Source organism: Talpa occidentalis, unplaced genomic scaffold (genome assembly GCF_014898055.3).
Source record: "Talpa occidentalis isolate TD23 unplaced genomic scaffold, MPIMG_talOcc4v2.1 talOcc4.4, whole genome shotgun sequence".
NCBI lineage: Eukaryota > Metazoa > Chordata > Mammalia > Eulipotyphla > Talpidae > Talpa > Talpa occidentalis.
The window spans coordinates 61,112,554-61,133,849 of NW_023604295.1; the positions used below are offsets into that span (position 1 = coordinate 61,112,554).

The 21,296-nt window shown below is 36.8% G+C and overlaps 1 protein-coding gene across 2 annotated transcripts in view; it reads left to right on the top strand.

Annotated features, from left to right (window-relative positions):
* ABI3BP (ABI family member 3 binding protein) overlaps nucleotides 1-21,296 on the top strand; it is a 209,935-nt gene that overhangs the window by 118,229 nt on the left and 70,410 nt on the right. The window contains exons 15-29 of one of the 2 annotated variants that reach the window (XM_037525650.2): nucleotides 595-660; nucleotides 1,791-1,865; nucleotides 2,406-2,480; nucleotides 3,331-3,390; nucleotides 4,265-4,336; nucleotides 5,450-5,524; nucleotides 11,263-11,310; nucleotides 11,902-11,982; nucleotides 12,421-12,468; nucleotides 14,249-14,323; nucleotides 15,320-15,367; nucleotides 16,753-16,812; nucleotides 17,664-17,753; nucleotides 19,004-19,036; nucleotides 19,815-19,910. In XM_037525650.2, coding sequence (XP_037381547.1) covers nucleotides 595-660; nucleotides 1,791-1,865; nucleotides 2,406-2,480; nucleotides 3,331-3,390; nucleotides 4,265-4,336; nucleotides 5,450-5,524; nucleotides 11,263-11,310; nucleotides 11,902-11,982; nucleotides 12,421-12,468; nucleotides 14,249-14,323; nucleotides 15,320-15,367; nucleotides 16,753-16,812; nucleotides 17,664-17,753; nucleotides 19,004-19,036; nucleotides 19,815-19,910 — 1,002 coding nt within the window. The remainder of the gene's footprint in view (nucleotides 1-594; nucleotides 661-1,790; nucleotides 1,866-2,405; nucleotides 2,481-3,330; nucleotides 3,391-4,264; nucleotides 4,337-5,449; nucleotides 5,525-11,262; nucleotides 11,311-11,901; nucleotides 11,983-12,420; nucleotides 12,469-14,248; nucleotides 14,324-15,319; nucleotides 15,368-16,752; nucleotides 16,813-17,663; nucleotides 17,754-19,003; nucleotides 19,037-19,814; nucleotides 19,911-21,296) is intronic. The other variant, XM_054700654.1, reaches the window with a different exon arrangement.

Consider the following 21,296-nt stretch of genomic DNA (forward strand, 5'->3'; position numbering starts at 1 on the left):
ATGTGGTATATATACACAATGGAATATTATTCAGCAATCAAAAAAATACTCAAGCCATTTGCAGCAATGTGGATGGAGCTAGAAGGAATTATGCTCAGTGAAATAAGCCAGAAGGAAAAAGAAAAATATCGGATGGTTTCACTTATAACAGGAATATAGGGGAACCCGATAAGACATCAGTGTAAAAAAAATAATAACAGTACAAAACACAACAAAGCAAAAACAGACAATTATAAACCAGAGACATCCTGCAGGGGAGGAGGAGGGAGAGCGATCAGAGGGAGGGAGGGAAGAGCACAGGGGACTGTGGTGATGGTGCACGGGTGCCTTGGGGAAGGAGATTCTATGGGGACTCAATCTGAGGGGTTGGGGGGAAGCAAATATTGTCTAAAAAATGTAAAAAATGATAAATGTTTAAAAAAGGAAAAAAAGGCAAGTGTTGATTTCTTTCATGTAAGTGACAAGACCAGTAGCCCACAGCCAAGGCTTGCTAGCACCTACAAAACTGTTCTCGGATAGCATCAAAATATATTATGAAATCTTTTTAAATGAATCAAAATTAACATTGCTTTGTCTTACTTTTTCTTTTAAAAGCAATTTACGATGTTTTCTCAAGCTCTACACCACCAGATGAGCGTGAAATATCAGAGCCCGACACAGGTATACCCTGCCTCTCAATTCTCATGTTTGGATCCCAGGTGTTCTAACAATACTGCACCTAGCTCCCCTTAAGCCTTTGCAGAGTGAAAAGGGTATTCTCTAGAGTTCCTTAAGACAGAAATAGTGGCCTGTGTCAAGGGAGGTGAATTTTAGCCCCTCCTTCCTTTGAGCTTTCACAAGTTCTTTCCTCAGAAGCATCAGTAAATAAGATCTCCCACATGTGGAGATACAGATAAATTTGGTTTCCACTGAGGCAAAATAATGTAGTGGCCTATTGCTCTGTTGTTCAGAATCATTCTCAAAAGGTTTGGAAGTGTTCAAGCTTTTCTCTAAAATGATTCTCAAAGCGGTGGGGAGGGGTGACTTTGCTCTCTTCTCCTTTGAGAAGCACTTGACAATGTCTAAAGACATTCTTGTTACAACTAGGGGAGATGCTACTGACAATGAGTAGGTTGAAGCCAAAGATGCTTCTAGACTCCTGAATGCACAAAATGGTCCCTCTACACAGAGCAAAGAATTAATCAGTCCTAAGTTTCAATTGTGCAGAGGTGAAATCTTGCACAAGTGCAAATATGTCATCCATTTACCTATTTCAGCATTCACTTACTGATCCAGCTACAGTGAGTTTAGCTTAGTCTAATAGTTCCTCTTAGGAAGTGTTTATTGAGCACCTTCTACACTAGGTACTATAGGGGTTCCAAAGTGATTAAGAATGGCCTTTGCCAGACATAGTTTGTCTCTTATCTTTTTATGTACCTTGGTATTATTTGTCTTGTGATAAAGGCAAATAATCAGAAGTAGACAATAAGAAGACAGATGAAATAGAAACTTGAGTGGATTCAGTTAGCAGTTAAAAAACAGGGAAGAAACCAGAAATTAAAAAAAAAACTGTTGAAAATGAATGAAATATATGAAACACTGTTTTATCATGGTTTCTAACATCTTAAATATGCATGTTTTTAAAAGTGAGTTCACCTTCAACTCCTAATGAATCACTAATCTTAAAATGTTGGTCAGAAATAAATATTTTTTATATTTTCCCCCCTTTGAGGCATAATTTATTGCTCATGATTCTGTATTTTATTCCTGGGGCCTTCTGCTTTTATAAATGTTGACATTTATTCCAACAGCAACAAGTGATCCTATTCTGGATTCTGTCCCACCTAAAACTTCTAGAACTCTTGAACAGCCAAGGGCAACACCGGGTAATGTTTTTAACAGAAAAATCATACTTTGTTTTCCATCAAAAGAAAATCCATGTGAATGTCTTTCTTCCAAATGAGCATTTCATTCCATCACATCTAATCATTTATTTCTTTCCTACTTTCAAATATATATAAATATTTTTCCTATAATGCTGGCATCTTTTATGTTCCATTTTGAGTTCTCTCTTTTTTTCTTTTTTTTTTTTTTTAACTGTAACAGTATTTTTTCCATCCTTAGGGATGAAAAGCTTTGAAGCTGCATGGATGTGTTCATCATATCAGCCTATCTCATGAGTTTGTGGCCTGTATTGCCTCTCCCATGCATTGGACTCAGTCTCAACAATTATCTCTCTGACCTTTTCCCCACTTTAAATCATTATTTCATCCACTAGCTTTCAAGACTAGATGCATTTTTCATCTTTAATCTTGTACTTGTGGCATGTGCTCTGTAACATCATCTAAAAGCATGTTAAAATTCTTATTAATTTGCCTGATTTTAACTGGAATTACTTGGTGGGATGGTGTATTTTATATTTTCAGCTCCAAGTGAATTACCATTTGTTCCTCAAAAAGTGGAAACCTTTACCAGTCCTGAAATGCAAACTTCAACATCTGGTAACTAATGACATTTCTATAGTTGTGTGTTTTGAAAGAACAGATAAAGTGACAAAAACCAGTCATGTTGACCTTTTCAGAATATTTGTAGTACTAAATATTTCCCCTCATTCTTTCCTGTGAAATTCCTTATAAAACTGGGTTATCTATCTTACTTAGCCTTGATAATCCTCAAGGAATTTTCATAAACTTGACATCTATCTATTTTGAAGAGTTGTTTCCCTCTATATGCCTTTCAACCTTGCCAACCAGAAAATGCAGGAGAATTATAGATGATAAATATACTAAGATATATTCCCTTGTATTTAGCAGAATTAGACCATTTGGTCAGGTTTTTCCTTCAAAATAATCTGAATATAAAGAATACCTAATAGCCTCTGCAACCCTGAACACATGATGAAGGAAAATGGGGAAAAGCTACGTAACCCAACTTATATTTTATTAGAAAGTAGTTGGAGTAGGAAAATTCGTTAACTCCAGGTGAGGTTAGTAATGGGCTACAGAAATAAATTAATTCTGCAATTTCCATTCCCCAAATTTCAAATATTTTATGTGTGCTTCTCACCTGCTTGTTCAGCAAATCATCTTTTAAGTTCTTACTGTAATATGTGTTTAAGTTTGCTCACTTTCCAGTAAATTTAATCAACTTACCTTCAGTTCTCACATAGAAATTAATTTCCTTTGGCCCAGCCAACATTTATTGTGTACATAAGCATAGTACTGGGCATTTTTGAGATACAAAAACATATAAAGTACTTCCTGCACACGAGAAATTTTCAAGTGTACAGTTACAGCGTGATTGAGCCCTGGGAAATATCATTTATCAAATTTATCTTAAATCTCCTTTCAGCTCCCCTACAAACTACACCTAAGCAACGCCGCAGACCCAAAACACCGAGAGTCAAACCTGGTAAATCTCTTTACCCTTCAGGATAACTGATTCCAGAAAGATAATATCCATGTCCTTATTTTAAAAAGAAGTGATGATCCTATAGGTTAAAAATTCTTTACAAAATTTGAAATTGACTGTAGCTGAGCAATTAAAATGCAAAATAACAAAAAAAATTCCAATAAGATTTTATTGAAAATTATGTGATTTTCTTGCATGTAAATTTTGTTGTAATCTACAGATAAATCCTACTGTCTTGGGATTGTAGACTCAGATATATAGTGTAATTTATTTCTTGTTAAACATCTATATTTAAGTGTTTGTTAGACTGACATTTCTTGGGTTTTTGGTGCCTACTATGGTTTCAGTGGTGGATCAGGGCAATGCCTGGGATAGACAATATATGACTGCTTTCACATTGCTTATAATCTTAACATGGTACATCAAAAACAATGAGAAAGCAACATGAAATTATCTATGCGACTGTAATGCTTTTGTAGAAGCTCAGAGAAAGGAAGAATTGAGGATCCAAGGCTCAAAATATGTGTAGGGTTTGAAAAAAAAGGAAAAGGAGAGGGGAACTACATATAATACAGCAGAGCTCGGGTGGAAAAGGTAGTTAATCAATCTGGAGTGATAATCATCACTGTCAAATACATTCTCAGAATCATGCTCAACAAATCAGATATTGGGTATAGCTTATTTCATTATAGTATATATGCAATTTTTATAACTTACACTATTTTGAGTTTATTCTTTCCCAAAACTTACTGTATACTTTGTAAACACCAATTACTAAATGTGCCAGGATTTTCAAAGGACAGTCAGTTCCTCTTTGGAAATTGTCTTTTATGTTTCTAGGCATCTTAATATTCTTTTTCTTTTCCATCACCAGAAAGAACCACAAGTGCTGGAACAGTTACATCTAAATTTTCTAAAAGACCTGAACCTACACAGACAACATTGGGTAATGAAATGTCTTTAGCTTCCTTTTCCATTTCACCATGGAAAATACACTACCTCAGCTTTTATGTCACATTCCAATAACTGTTCTAACTGGCTCATTTGAACAGTACATAATATCTCATAGAGTATTTCAAATCCATGATTTTCTTGGTTTTGAATAGCAGACCCCACAGTGAGTAGACCTGAATTCAATATTCAGATGTCATCCTATAGCTTGGAAAATCCATTGATGCGTTCTCATTTTCTTTTTTTTTTTTAATTTCTTCTTTTCTTTTTAAAGATTTTCTTTTTTTATTTTTGCGTACAAGAGCTGGGATACAGGCTAGAGATGTGGGGGGTGAGAGGATTCACCAGAGACAGAGTGGGGAACAGAACAGGCAGATTGACCTAAGTACACTGCTGAGGGGAGCAGCGGGAGAGTCAGGAGAGGTCTGCTGTGCCATGTGGGTAGCTCCCTGGTGGCCGGGGATTAAACTAGTGCTGCAGAGGCTGCAGATTGCTTCATAGTGCAGTGTTTAACCCTTTGCGCCACCAGGGAGGCCCAGCATTCTCATTTTCTGTCCAATCAATGTATTTGAAGTTGGGTCTTATATGCAGTCTTCCATTTTTTCTTTTTGAGTATGACCCTCAAGTTCAACCTCAGACTTCATTTTGACAAAACACTTTCTATTTGCTGTTAGCTGGAATTTCTTTATTCAGGTCATAGTATTTGGACCTATCAGTGAATATTAATTTTAAAATCAAAATATTGTTTTAAGCCTTTTATTCTGGCGCCTGAAGACTTAGATGTAGTTGAGAAATGTGAAATTAGAGAACATAATGATTATCCTTACTTTTTAAGTCATGGATTAAAATCACTCATTGTGTATTTATTGTGACTATTTGGTGGCAATGCTATTTTTGTTAAATATACTCTTGACATGTGTTTTTCAAATCCGATGCAATTTTATCACTGCATTTCCATTAAATATGGCTCTGCAGAATATTCTTTTAGTGATATATTTCCAAAATCTTCTAAAATGGTACATTTATTCTACTTATAGTTTATTTTTAGATTTTCTGTGGTTTTAGACAGTGAAATACCTAAATATTGATTTCTTGTTTATTTTTCCAGTTCCCAGTAAAACACAATTCATTTCTTTGAAACCTAAAATCCCTCTCATCCCAGAAGTGACACACACCAAACCTGGTAATTACCCTAAACTTTTAAACAGATATTCCAAAAGTAGGGTTGAAAAATTGTTCTGTGCCACTCTTTGGAGCAAGAACGTCTGATTTATATTTTGGTATTTGAAACATTTTCCTCTAAAAAAGTGCAAAAATGAAATGATCTCATTATGACCAGCCTATGACACTATCTCAGCATGGCTCTGAGCTGTGTGATAGGTCATTTGTTCATGAACATCAGCAAGAAAACACAGAAATACAACTCTGTGAATGATTGAGGACTCCCTTGTCTGGGACGATGAAATAGTTTCCAATCCCAAAATTGCCTGGAATTCTGATCACACAGAACAAGAGCCTTTCAGCTGGAAAGGGGAAAAGTGTTTGAATCCCCTAACTCTGCCTTGTTTGGGGGGAGGGAGGGCATTTTTAGTTCTCAGGCTGCAAGGAAAAGTTGTGTTTTTCTAATGCTCCATGACTTCTTTCTAAATTGAGCCTGATTTCTGAACACTGACTTCTGTTTTAATTCTGTGGAGATGTTAATGGTGTTTTGCTGGGAAAAAAAAAAAAAAAAAAACAAAAACAGAAAACAACTCTTGCAGCAGGGTGGAGTTATTCTGTACTTGTAAGTAAGAACAAGGACAATTCACTGCGTAAGGATTGCAGGACATATAGAATGCCCAAATACTCATTTTCTCCCTACATATCCAGAAGCTATACAGGAGTCTTAAGTGTCGTTGCCTTAGAAGATTATATACAGGCAACTTTGTCACTCATCATTTTCACCTAAATTTAAACCCCTAGCTCAGAGAAGAGTATTTCTTACTATAATTTTCAAAGGATTTTTCCAATACTTGTTTAGAAAGTAAGATTATTAAGGGGAGAAATTTTCTACTTAAGAGGACATGTTTTGTTTTGTTTTTATCATGAAATGAATAAGGAAGAAAAATGTAACTCCTCAGAAGTATCTTATGACTCCCATTAAAGATGCAGTGAGATTTGCAGCTGTAGGTATCAGGCTGAAGGAAAGTAGAGATTAGCAAAGGGAAAGCAGGTGACACTATAACCACTAGTCTCTTAATCAAAGAAATACACTGAGGTACTTTTACTCAAAGAGGTTATTTGGAGAAAAAAGTGTAGCTAATAAAATTCAAGAGCCCTAGCTGTTGAAATCAGAGAACTTTGACAGCTAGCTGTATGAGAGGAAGGTTTAATATACATTTGTTATAAAACATGCTTAAAGGGTTTTAGAATAAAGTACAAACTACTGTATTTGTGCTGTATTTTGAATACAGCACTACTCCAAAGCAGATAAAAAAAATTACTGTATGTTTCAGTATGTATGTTTCAGTCCCCACATTTAAGTAAATGTTTCTCCAAATATTATTAAAGATAAAATTTGAAAACATCAAATCATATCTCCCCCACGGTGGTTCCCATTTATACATAATTTACATTATTTTAGTGGCTTTTGAAAACCAAAAGAGAAAGGATTATTGAGAGGGAATTCATTCATCAACAGAAATAAACCTGGGAGGGTGTATTCTTATTCTAAGCTGTTTGAACACAGAGACTTCTTAATTATTGACTTTTAAAATGTGGAAAATTATTTGGAGGTGAATGAGTTCATGTTCTTTTGATTTCTATCATCTAATTACCTAAGAATATCCACATTTTCCCCCCTGACAGTGAGATTAACTGCTTCAGAATCCGCTCCCAAACAGGCCAGCTTAAGTTCACCTGGATGGTATGACACAACAGAATTAATGACTGGATCCCTGCAAACCATTCCTGAACTTTAAAAAATTTTTATTTTGGGCAGACCACCGTTACAGCTTTGCTGAAGATTTCTATTTCTTGCCAAGGTTCAGAGGAGCAAATAAACCACCAAAAAGTTTTTTATTTCAGTAGGGCACGGCTTCTCCCAATCCTCACACTCTTCTATTTTTCCATTTCACTTTCCAAACAGGCTACATTTCCTCTGGCTTTCCTTTGTGGCTTAGCTAAGGAGTAAAAACCGACATTGGTTTTGGCTCTTTTTATAAGCAGAATTCAACACTTTCTTGAAAATTCCAGCATCTACCATGTCCCAACTTGCCCGCCTGATCCAGTAACAGTTGTTTCCTTCAATGAAGTTAATATTGTAATGACGTTCAGGTTGACATTCAGGTCTTTTTTTTTTTTTTTAAAGATTTGTTTATGCATATAAGAGTTGGGGTACAGGCCAGAGATGCGGGGGGTGAGAGGACTCATCAGAGACAGAGTGGGGAACAGAACAGGCAGACTGACTGAAACACACTGCTGAGGGGGAGGGGAGCAGCGGGTGAGACAGGAAAGATCTGCCTTGCCATGTGGGTTTCTCCCTGGCCAGCCAGGGATCAAAATCGGCTGGGGATCGAACTCGTGCTGCAGAGGCTGCGGATTGCTTCATAGTGCGGTGCTTAACCCCTCATGCCACCAGGGAGGCCGGACATCCAGGTCTTCAAGCTTTGAAGGTGCTGAGAAAAGGGAAGGGCCTCCAATGGCAGGAGTTTGTTTTCCACAGTTCTTGACATGGCAGACAGACTTGTAAGTTCTCACTGATGATCACAAATCCATGATCGGGTTGTATTTTTCATTATTTTATGGCTAAAGGTGAGTGGCACCATCATTTGATGTCACTCAACATTTTTTATGAAATATTTGTATACTTTTATTCATAATTTAAGATAGCCAAGTAGAGAGAAGTCTAATCAGAACCTGTGTTTAATTTTAACACTGACTTCAATATTTTACATGCAGGTGAATTGAAAAGCTTACTTGATCGGGTTCCCTACCTGTTTGGTCAGTTAGGACCTCAGAAATGCCTATTTTCCTTTATAAAATTCAAAAGATAGCATTCCTTAACCTTTAACTTTTGTGAGGGCTAAAATAGGCTAGGAGTAGTAAATTTTTCTTTCATAATTTTAAAAAGCAACTTTGTAAAAGCTAAAACATGAATTATAGCCCTGAAGTTTCAAAAGACTTTCTGTAGTTTCAAAATCTGCTCTTCTCTCTTGAAAGGTGATGCTGTGGATGAGACACACTGAAAACAGGGTGTCTGAGTAGCTTTCAATTTTATTTTCAGATAGGAGGTATGAGAGCCTCAATCCATAATCAGTTTTTGATGAGAAATGATGAATTCCTTCTCATTTGCCATCATTAATAATTCTCTAAATAATGTTATTACAGAGTATTTAGGCAGTTTCATTCTTAAAGTTTTTGATTCTGAATTACTCTGGCTAAAATTACTAACCATTTTAGCAATTTCTCTTTTGATGAGAAATCTACACCAGCTAATGTGAAATTCATTCAGAGCTTTAGCTGGCTCAGACAAAGCCAGTTCCTTATTTAGAAATCATTCCATTGGTACTGGTCTAATGAGGGATTGTATAAAATGGTACTTATTTGAAGACCCATTTGAGCACAGCCATACTATACTTTCTTGTGACGTTTACATAAAATACTAGTTTTTAAAATCCTCTTTTTTTCCAGCATGGTCCACCTTTAAAAAGAAATAGATGTGTTTCTGTCTGGGAATTCATGAAATGTTAATTGATGACTACTAATCAATTACCCAAAATACTTGTGGAAAGAAGGAAGAGAAAGAGAAAAGCCGGAAAGAGGAGATGTATTCTTAGTGCCTCTGATAAGTTCATCTCTGAAGCACCCATTTTATGATTTGCGAGGCTGCTGAAATGTTTATATTAAGGAGAAGGAACTGCAATAGAATTTGGCCTAATGACTGCTTAGCAAGTAGACATGCAAAAGGTGACAAGTGGAGGTCAATTACTTCTTTTCTGATCATTAACCTATAGTCAACATGTGACTTAAGCAGTCACAGCTTGGAGAATTTACTCATTGCACTCTCCCCTCACCCCCTCACCCCAGGTTTCCCTTTCTCCTATGCAATCTGAGATATCCAGGCTCCTCTTTCCCTCCCTGCCTTCCTCCTCCCTTTTCCCCAATCAATCTCTCTGACACAAAAAATGTATGTGGTAAAATTATTTAAGTTCTATTAAACGGTTGATGGGCACCATACTATATACTTGCTTTATGTAAGAAAAAGTAGAAGAATCTCCATTTTTTCCCTTGTGTTTCAAGGATTGAACTTATTTTCTTATTCTTGAAAGAAAAATAATTCTTTTGTCCTGTAGAATAATAAAAAATGTATTAGATGATCTTTAAAAAACCAGATATTGTAACCAAAATACATTCAGCCTGATACATCATTTATTTATGCCAGCTTAAGTGAAGATTTGTTACCTATCCTGAATACTTAAATATTCAGTTTATTCAGCATTCGATGAAACCTGAGATTGCTTTCTGACTTCTATATATTTACTAGCCAAAATGGACTAATTTTTTGGTCTCCAACAGTAGATGCTACTAAATACGGGGAATATCATATGAGCATGTGTACCCCTTTTAAACCCTATAAGTTCAATTCCTGTTTTTATTGAAAGATTGCCATGTCCGATCAGGCTCAAAATCACTTAAAACTGACAGAACTCAGAAACAGAAGTCTGTTGCTTCTTCCTGCTTCCTTGGACCAACCTGACTGTCCTACCTGGAAACAAAATGGCAGCTCAAAGGACGCTCAGAATAACCTTAGGGAGGCTGTCTGAATTCTCGTTAAACAAGCATTTCTTTAGACACAATGTTTAGAATATTAGACATTGAGCTAAAAACCAACAAACAATAAATAGAATTCTCTTGTTTGCGGAGAGAGAATTCTCCACAAACAGAGAACGTGGCGCACAGTGTGAGGCAACTAAGCTACTGTCCTAAGACAGTAGAACCTGATGGCCAGTGAACGAACACTCCTTATGGTGAAGAACACTGAGCTTCCGCCTCGAGTGGCGCTCTTCAGCATTGCCTCTGGTAACACTTGCTTTTGTTGCAGCCCCAGAACCTCAGACTCTACCACCATCACCGTCAACAATAGGTGATGATGTTATCTTTAGTGATATTTCTTTAATTTCTTTAATACCCTCTGTGTTCAACTTGTCCTCAGCTTTGCTTAACTTGTTTCAATTTTTCTTAAGCCTTTTTTCCAGCCATTTTTGCCAGAAGATACCGCCTCTGCCTGTGCCTGACTGAGCAGAGGCTCTGAAGCAGCCATGGAAGCCTTACAGATTTTGATTGACACTATTTCTTTATTTTCTCTCCTTATGTTTGAGGAAGGTATCCTGAGGTGGTTTTAACATGGTTTTTTCCAGGACAGGCCCGTGACTTCCCAAGGACATGTTTGTGCTTTCACTTAGGATGGTATTCTCTTTTAAAACTTTTCAGATTTTCTTGAAAAGCGCTTTGTTCTCTCCAGATTTGATAATCCTGATGTGTCACTAGGAAATCCATTCAAAGGAAGAAGCTGAGTAACCCTACTCTTTATGGCTCCTTTTTCTTCAAAAGTGCAAAAAGTGTTCTCCTGGTACCATCTTTGCCAGTCACCCATGTATTCCTTCATAACACAAACTGCTGTTTATTTTAGTGCATTCGCATCTTCCACAAGGGAATCATTTTTTCCCCCATTTCTCTTTCCAAACTTAGCTGACTAGCTACATTTTTATTTTGTCTAAAATCATAATCTCTTTAAATTTTAAATTTAAAATGTCTTATGTGGGCAGAAGTTTCACTTCTTATATGTGTTAAACTTAGTAATTAAAAATTAAGCATCTTCTGTATTTAAATAGATGTTATCATTTTTCATGGATTTTGATTCCTTCTTGATTTTTCATGCAGTCTTAGACCCTGGGCCATTGGGAACCAAACCCTCAACAACAACACTAGGTAATGCAGCTACTGAGTGAGTGGCCTTTGCTTCTTCCTTTCCTGAGCACTGATATCTTTATTGACAGGCTCTTACTATGCATTTGTTCATGTTTATTCTGTGTACTTCTAAGGAAATGTTTTTAATCTTAGAGCTTTATAAACAATACCTCATCTTTAAAAAGTTGCCTTTCCTGAACTACTGTCTGAATTCAAAGTTCTGTTTCATACTTTGCTCTAATACTAAGTGGAAAACATGTCCCTTGAATTGTAAGCCAAATAAATTTTAATTTTTATCTCTGATGACATCTTAAAAGCATCTTTTCTCATATTCCTGCAGAACCTAACACCTTAGAAATTTTTATGATGCTTTCTTCTCTAAGCTGGAGCAAAGTTTTGACATTTTTCCATCTCTAAATGGAATAACGAGATCTCTGAAACAGTGGTTATTTATAAATCTCAGGCAAAACAATTATTCAGACCTCATTTATTGAGCGTGAAAGCATGCTGCAAAATAGAAGGGCATAAATGTGTTTCTAAGGGATATATAGTTCAACTGTCTGTTTTTAGCATCCCTACTCCTGTATTAACTAGCTGATTTTCTTTCTTCAGCTCCACCAAAGACCAAAAGACCAGGTCGTCGCCCCCGTCCTAAAACCACACCTAGTCCAGATGTACCCAAGTCCAAACCTGGTAAATGTGATGTTCAGGGTTCCAGTTAATGTAGAAACTGGAATATGGCAGCTTCCGGTTTAGGTTTAGTGGCTACCCTCTGCCTAAGTAGCTGGGCTTTAGAAACCGGTGAAGTTGGTTTTGGTGTTCAAGCTTTTGCACTGTTTTTCTGTAGACATGTTATATGAATATATATTCATATTTGTAGTTGTTACATACACACACAGCGGTAAACTGACCCACTAAGGGGATTATTAAAGTAAGCTGCCATAAAACCCTTACATAAGGATCATATTCAAAGTAGATGAGGTCAGGGAAACTCACAGATATCAAAGGGGTATATGGGGAAAATTACATTCAGAAAAAGTACAGTTTAAGTAAAGATTGGGGAGTAATGTTTCCTGCCTCAAGATGCCACTTCTTGATATAATTAGTGTTTTTGGTCTTTTGCTTCTGTAGCTCTTCAACCCTCTACGGTACAAACGGAGCTCTTGATGCCCACAGTTGGTAATTTCCTCTCCATTTGCTTTCACTGGTTGTCACTTCTACTTTTCCTGCTCTCCACCGGGCATAACCATAGTTCTGTCATCCCCACCACAATTTCATTTCGTGCTTTCTCTCACCATTTCTCTCTGGGTCTGGGGAGCCTGATGATAGAAGGCTTGTAGAAGAATCCTGTGAGTGTATTTAGGGAAGGTCTGTGGTCTTGGACACAGCTCCTGATTCTCCACAAACTCTCTGCATCCATCACGTGCCCTGGTGTTAAGAAAATACACTCCTCTTTGGAAGACGGGGCTTCTAAGCTTGATCTGGAACTGACAAATGGCAAATTTTTATTTTAGCTCCGTAATTATATTTGTGTCATTTTGGACATTCAATCTATAATAATTTCTCTTTAAAACACCGCATGAAATAATGACTTCTTCAGCTTTTTTTGTTTCCCTAAAGACTGTTTTTGAGTATGATTGAATAATCAGAGGCACACACTGTCGTTCTAGGGATTGGTCTAGGGACCTAAGGAAACAGTATTGTCTTTGTAACTGGAAAACATTAAAAGACTCAAGTTGATGTTGATTTTTTTAGTACTAAAACTGTTTGGTTACAAATGTAATTTCTCAGCATTCACAGTAGATCTGTAGCTGCTTGCTTTAGAAAACTCCTGAAGGCAGTAAGCATGTAAAATTGTTTCTTTTGTGTAATTTTAAGTGATTATAGATTGTTTTCAGGTCTCCCACTAAGCAAGTTTAAAATTCTACTTTACTGTTTTTGTACTGAAGAAACCTATTACAAAATAGAACTATCATACTTGTTATTTTTAAAATTACTGGTATAGAAAAAAGTCTTATTCTAGCCCTCATTTCTTGTACTTCATTTTCTGAAGATTTTTCCCATTGGGAAAAGCAGTAGAAGTTGATATATTTCCCACCCTTTCCATACTCCAGGAATTAATATTGTTGTATAGTCACTGAATTTAGATCACATGTCTGCTGAAGTATGTATGTTCTTAATTGTGATAGTCCCAACTATGGCCCTTATACTAAATCCTATCCCTTCTTCTTTAGCATCAAAACCACCCAAAAGACCTGAAACCACACATAGACCAGATATGTCTCAACTCCAGCCTGGTAGTCACTACCTTTGTTATAGAGCAACCCCGATATTAAACGGGTTCCTGGCTGTGGGTCCTCACCCGCGCGCTTTAAAGGGACTTATGAATACTCTACTACAGACACACACAAAAGGGTTAATAAAAGGTTTATTTACAAGAGAAAAAGAAATAAGGAAAATGTACACCTCAGGGAGAAAATAGGAAAATAAAGTCTTTAATGCGTCCTACCCGATCCCACGACCTGGAAACCCAAAGTCACTCTCAGAGCTAGACGGACGCCGCAAGCTGGCCGAGGGCCCCAAAATGGAGAGAGCCCCAAAGCCCACATGTCTGCCTTTTGTATCCACCTGGCTGCTTAACCCCACCCTCAGGTCCCAGCCACCTTCCCTTTAGTGGTGATGGGATTTGGAGTTCCCAGTGTCTTTGGCTTTGACCTGGGGTGGGGGTGGAGTGCACAAAGCCTGTATGGAATTTGCTTTGGGGCAGCCTTTTCCCCCAACACTGGGGTGGGGGTGGAGTCCACAAAGCCTGTATGGAATTAGCTTTGGGACAGCCTTTTTCCCCTAACACCTTCACTGTCTTGATCTATAACTAGGGAAATGGTGTGTAAGCAGCATTAATCTTCACATTCACATTAGCTCTGCTGTGACACTAATTATGGCACCTTTTTTCCTTCAGATTCAAAACCACCAAAGCACTTATATCCTAAACCCCAAATAACAGCAAAGCCAGATATGCCAGCAACTAAATCCGGTAAACTTGATTTCCAGTGTTTTAACTTAAGCTTTTTCTTTGAGAATGTTGCTGAAAATGTTGACAATTTGTCATACCATATATCCAGTACAAACCCAAATAATATGATTTTGTTTATTCTCAATGTAGTCACACTGATAATTTAAATGCTAAATGAACAAATCAGTGTGTGGTATATTAATATATTTTACCTCTGTCTCACAGATTCTATTTTCTTAAGGCATTTTTAGGTATTGTTTTCTGGATGCAGATTTGTAATGAATAGAAGTCTTTTTTTTTTTTTTTCTGTATGATTTTTTTTCTGGAACTTTTTTGAAGATTTTTATTTATGTATGCATGTAAGAACTGGGATGTATGCCAGAGGTGCAGGGGGCGGTGAGAGACAGAGACAGAGTGGGGAGCAGAACAGGTGGTGAATCTACTGAAATACACTGCTGAGGGGAGCAGCCAGCAAGACAGGAGAGGTCTGCTACACCATGTGGGGGTAGCTCCCTGGCCGGGGATCGAACTCATGCCACAGTGGCTGGTGCTAGCTTAATAGTGCTGAGGCTTTAACCTCTGTGCCGTGAGGGAGGCCCCCTTCTGGAACATTTTTTAAGGTGTTTTTAGCAGCCATCACTGGGCAGAACTCTGTTCTTCCTTCATAGGCGCAACTGGAAAAGAATTGATAAATGGGAACTTACCTCATTTTAGGTTCCCTGTTGGCCTTTTAAATAATAACTATTAACTGGGTGATCTCCATACCAAATAATTTATTTTAACACAGTTCTGAAAATTCATGTTTTGCATTAAAATTTTCTCTTAAGTTTCCAACTTGTCTAAAACTCTAATAATGAAATTTACAAATTTCTCATAATAAGCCAGTCAAGAAGGCAATGTACAAAAATTTAGAATAAAGCAGGTTTTGTATCTTCTGAATTTAAAAGTCAGTGAGCACTGAAAAGTTGAACTTTCTTGTTTTTATTACTTACATCTGTTTATTTTTTTATGATGCAGTCTTTGAGCCTATTGTATTTGAAACGGAAGCTCCTTCCATCACCATAGGTAACAATATCTTCCTTCTTGGTCAATGTTTTTCTGAAATTGCCCCCTCATCTCTGGCATTATCTGTATTCTCTTGTGTAAACAATTGTCATTTATCACCTTTTCTTCCACTTCCAGAATTGTTAACTATTATCAACAGAAACCTTTTTAACATCATTAGGCATGCTTACATCTGCTGCTCAGTTTATAATTCCTGAAGGTTTTTATTTGATCCCCTTCAGAGACATTCAGATTGCTTGCTGCACTTGATGATGCTGGAGACACAGGCACTAACCAGGAAATTTTTGAGATCTCTACTTCTAAGGGGAGAGAAGCAGTGGAAATCCTGGTTGGGAATTGGGAGAGAAAATAATTTTCTCTTTCTCATCAAGTAATTTCTTCTTGGTCTTTTCTCTTGACAAACTCATCTTGTGATGCTGAATTCCAAACAAAATAGGGATTCCCCTCTTTTTTGTTTGAAGACAATCATCTTTGAATGTTTTCATCCTCCTGGTCTGGCTTCCTCCACCTTCTGCATGCCACATTTTCACTGGTTCAGAAGATGCTTTCATATGTGGCTCAACCAAATTTGTGCTGTATTGTCTTAGGGAAAGGCAGTCTCCATGTAATGCTTAAAGAGTTTTTGTTGATTAGATTTTTAATGTTATACTTAACCTTCTATATTTAATGAAAAATAAATGCACACACCAATTTAAAACCAAAATTATAAGAAATGTCTATCTCTGCATAACTATGATTTCAGAATATTATAGACGTGTAGGAATTCGGTTTATTCAGGCAAGAAAATCTTAATTTTATGTATTTTTTTCTTAATCACCTTTGTTCACATGAATAATAACCCATTACCCATTTTGATATGTGAATGAAGAGAGACATTAGGAAACCGTATCACTTATTATACAGTTTATGTATAATAACTGTCACAGATCTCCAATCAATAGGATGATTAAGAATATTTTTTTAAAATTCCCCTCACTACTACCATATCCTTAGTCACATATTCAAAATGGTAATGAAATCTTTTCAAATACTAACAGAGCCTTTCATAATAAGTTGTCAGAGTAATTTAAGGTCAATATCAGATAGCTAAAATTTTTTTTGGTGCCAAGTTTCCAATATAACTATATATAATCAGATAATTAAATCGGGGGGTGGGTCAGAGGAAACTTTTTTATTGGCCTTGTAAGGATGCAAAGTGCAAAGGGTATGTCTATTTGCGAAATAAATGGACATCAAAGTATAGCCAGTTATTAGAGAACAAATAATGTTTTTCCAGAGTTCAGAAATGCTTTGTAAACATACGGGGTTAATATTTATTTTCAGGTAATTTTCTTTTTTTCTATATTTCTTAAATCCCTCTTGTTTATATTATTGCTTTTGGTCAGTTCCTGCCACAGACTTTGAACCTATAACTCTGAGAACTGAGGCTCCTTGGACAACATTAGGTAATGACCTTTTATGCTTTTAATCAAGTGTCTTTTCTTCTCATGGTGTCCAGTCTGTTCCATCACTCTCACGGTCATTGGGTTTTCTCTGTCAGAAAATTTTCTCATCATCATCTCATGTCATTCAACTATTCTTAATCTCAAATGTATTGAAGATGTTTAAAATAACTTGATAACTTGGTTAGAATATAAGCCTATATGTACCTAATGCAGCTCTTTGACTCCCATAGTGAGCACTATTAGTATACTTTAGAGCTTGTGATTCAGCCCAGTGTTCTGTGATAAAGATGAAGACACAGCTAGGAGTCTGTGCCTCATAAATACCAATTGCAATTCTATGCACATCAACAGAAAATTGTTTCAAGATACACAAGGCATTTTATTGTCTACTAATGATTTTAAGAAATGTGTATAATCTGATAGTGGTTAGCCGAGTATTAAGTCAATTATTTTCTAAGTACAATCTTCCCAACATTCGTGAGCCTGAGTCCCTCTCTGATGTGACATGAACATGCTGTTGTTATTCTGGCTTCCTTTGGATCAGAGTCCTCTTTGAGAATCTGATACCAGCAAGAATAACAGTTTTTAGATAATGAAAGTGTTACAGTTTTTCTCAAAAGAACTATTAGTAGGTCCTAGCCACATTTTTCATATAGACGACAAAAATAATTACAACCCAGGAAAATCAAGCAAAATTTAGAAAATTTTATTTAGAATTAGAACAGAATTTTAGCAAACTAAAATAGTTTTCAAATTAACATAGTTTCTATGTTTAGAAACTAAAGCTCTGTGAAATCCTTTCTGTAGTTTCTGGAATCATAAGAAAACATTAACCAGTTTCCTTTCTTCAGCACCAAAAACATCACAACGAACAAGAACACGTCGTCCACGCCCCAAACCTAAAACCACGCCGAGCCCAGAGGCACCTCAGAGCAAACTAGGTAAATATATAGTTCCTGGTGCCTGTGGAACCCTAGCAGATATGATTCTGGGGCGGTAATTTAACTTCCACCTAATAATACCTGTGACTCTTAAGGATGAAGCCCAAGTCAGAGAATGTTCCTGCATTGCACTCTGGTCAATACCTGGAACTTGGTCACATTGCTCAGCTTCCTTTGTGGTGCCTGTGTATTTTACTTCTCTGGACAATTACATTATTCTCCTTGATTCTAGCTCAGAAAAAACTTAGTTAGCTAGCATACTTAGTTCAGTTAGTCACATATTTAATGAAGTGTTTTGTCAGCATCTATGCTGAATAGTTTAGAATTAATAAATGACATCTTGGTTGAGGAGGGTAGCTCTTGTGTGGGAAACTGTTCATAAATAGATATAAAGGAATGTAAACAAAAGTAAATATTTATTGAGACGAAACTATTTGGAACAGAGTTGGCTCTTAGAGAACTGAAAGATACATGGGCTGACAAGTGTAATGTGGACCTGGAAATTTGTATGGTAGATTGGTTGGAAGGAGAGGCAGGAATAGCATAAATAGAGCTGTGAAGATGGGAATTGGAAGTCCAGGCTACTTGGGAAGAAGGCAGGCTCACTCAGCTGGTGGTCAAAATTTTGATCATTGGTGCTACTTTGGGATGCCTGACTTCAATGACTGGATCTGAGCCACTGGCCACAGTACAATCTCCTAGCCAACCTGAATCAGGCCTTTCTGTCCTGCTAACAGAGATGCACTGAATGACTCTCTATCTTGCTCTTTTATGTGCCTTTGTTTGGCAGGGATCTTGGTCTTTTTCCAGAGTGGACTCTCAACAAAAAACAGCATTGTCTGATTTAGCTATTCATTCCAGTATCTACTTCAATATATCAAGAATTATACCTATCATTGTTTTCCAATCTGTAGTATTATAAATTATACTTTCACATTCTTTTCATGTCACTGCTTATTCTACTTGTTATCAACAGATGACCAAAGAGTCTTTTAAGTGGAGTTGTCTATTGTATCATCAGATAATATAAAAACAGCAAGATGTAGAGATAAGGAGATTATGTGGAGACACTAACGATATAACTATTTCATCAAAACAATTATCTTTGTACCCTCACCTCAGAATTTAAATTTTTCTTTTTAGCTGTAGAACCATTACTTAGGCTGGTGATACTTATTTTAAAGAGTTTGACTTTTTTCATGTGTTTAACATTTAATTTTTAAATTACTTTTGATCATTTCTTGCTACAGACTTTCAACCTGTTATTCCTGGGACATCTATAGGTAATGAGCCCTTTGAGTTCTTCACCATGTACTTGCTTATTTGTGGTGCTATCTAGATGATGATGACATCACTTGTCATCATCTTATCACAATATCCAATATTTAAATACAAAGGTTTTCTTTTTAACAGACATCTGCATGGACTTTTTCCAAAAGAGCGCTCTCTATATATCTCAACTTGAAATTGAGTCATGTCAATTTCAGTCTCTGTTTAAACAGTACTGTTTCTTACATCTGATGTCCTAATATGACTCCTTTTCTACCCTGTATTTAGACCACCAGTACAGTATCAATTATGCCATGAAATTTCTTTAAGCATCTTACTTTCTATTTTCCAAGTTCTACATAATTTTTATGACTTGTTGATGTTTCAGCAAGTTTTTGTATACTTATTCTAGTAAATTATCAAGTAGAAAATTTGTCCAAGTCTAACAATTTAAAATTGTAAGTGAATGTTAAGGGTAGTTTGAAACTCTCACATAACTACTATAGCTTAACAGTGACTTGTGCCAGTTTTTGAATTAGGGACATTTTTAAGAAAGGAATATTTCCTAATCTTCATTTCTGAAACTTACTCGTGTATCTAATTTTTATCTCTGGAGAACTCTCAATTATGAAAGACCTATTAATATAATAAAGGAGAAAATTCAAACCAAAGTAGTTATGTCCACTGACAAAAGGCTGGCAAGTTTTAGAAAGCTTAAAGCCATGCTGTTGCATCCTATCCAGAGTTTATGGAGCGATCAGCACCACATTAATCATAATTTTCTTCTTGTAGCTCAAACAACGATGACAACAACAACAAAGAAACCCCGTCGCCCACGTCCCAAACCTAAAACCACGCCCCATCCAGAATTATCTCAGACCAAACTGGGTAAATATGTGGTTTCTGCTTTAAAGAATACAAGCAGTCTATCCCAGTTGGGATCCTACATTCCATGCATATAGTCAGGATGTGTGCTTACAGATCTTTAAGAATGAAAGGTATTAGTTAGGAGATGCTGAGATATATCTAAGGCTCTTGTACTTCCTATGTTGGGAATGGTCTCTATCAATGAGTTTATTCAGTTTTCTTACTAGTTTATTCTATTCAGTCTTAAAGACTGAATATTCTATTCAGTCTTAAAGATAAAACTTTAAGTCAAGTTTTAAACCAACATAATCAATTCAAGGTGACTACACTTATTAATCCCTTCTCTATACCCATGTTAGCACATCTGAAGTAGGAGGTATATTTTAGTTGCAATCAGTATGTACTATTGTAAAAAAAAGAAAAAAAGATAAAGAAAAAAAAAGAAAAGTTGTTCCTGCATGAACAGGTAGAAAATAACAAGACAGTGAGCACATTGATGCAAAGGTAAAATACGTTCTCAAATGGTATAAATGCTCCATGGTAGGAACGCAGTAAATATTTGAAGCAGAAAAAGATCCAAGATAATTAGGTAGAAATCAGTACAGAATCTGGATGATTGGCGGAATAATGGAACAATGGCTGACAAGTAGGGCACATGTTGAAGCTAACATCCCAGACAGAGGGTGACCTATTGTTCTCCTTTTGTTTTTTTTTTTAACATTTTATTTATTTATTTATTTATACAAGCACTGGGTACAGTCAGAAGTGGGGGAGGGTGAGAGAGTTCACCAGAGCCAGAGCAGGGAGTAGAAAAGGCAGACTGACGAAATACACTGCTGAGGGGAGCAATGGGCAGCAGGAGAGGTCTGCGCGCCATGTGGGACCCTCGCCAGAAGGCTGGGGATTGAGCCAGCGCTGCAGAGGCTGCAGGCAGCTTCGCAACCCAGCGCTCAACCCCTGCACCACCGGGGAGGCCCTTGTTCTTTTGAATGGTCCCATAGGATGAATTAAAGGAGAACTGGGATGTCTACTCAAGAGCTTAAATTTGATCCACTAGACTTCAGTGATCCTTGTTCTGCATAGGATCATGTTTTTTCTGTTCTTAGAACTGAATGTGAGCCGTCTAATATGAGACCACAAATTGAGATGTTGTTCTTCACCTTATATTAAATGCCACTCTTTTCACTAAGGACTTGGTCTCTTAGTGAGTATAGTGTCAGTGTCCATTTGGATATTTGTTGTATTTGTGGTCGACAGGCCCTAGGGTTACCCCCAGATCCCATTCCCTCCATTGTCCCATCCCCATACTTCTGCCTCTTGACATTAAAGCCTTTGTATAATCCATTTTCCCTCTCCCTTCCCTCCTACCTGTTAGACACCATAGAAGCATTGTTTTTATTGGTAAGG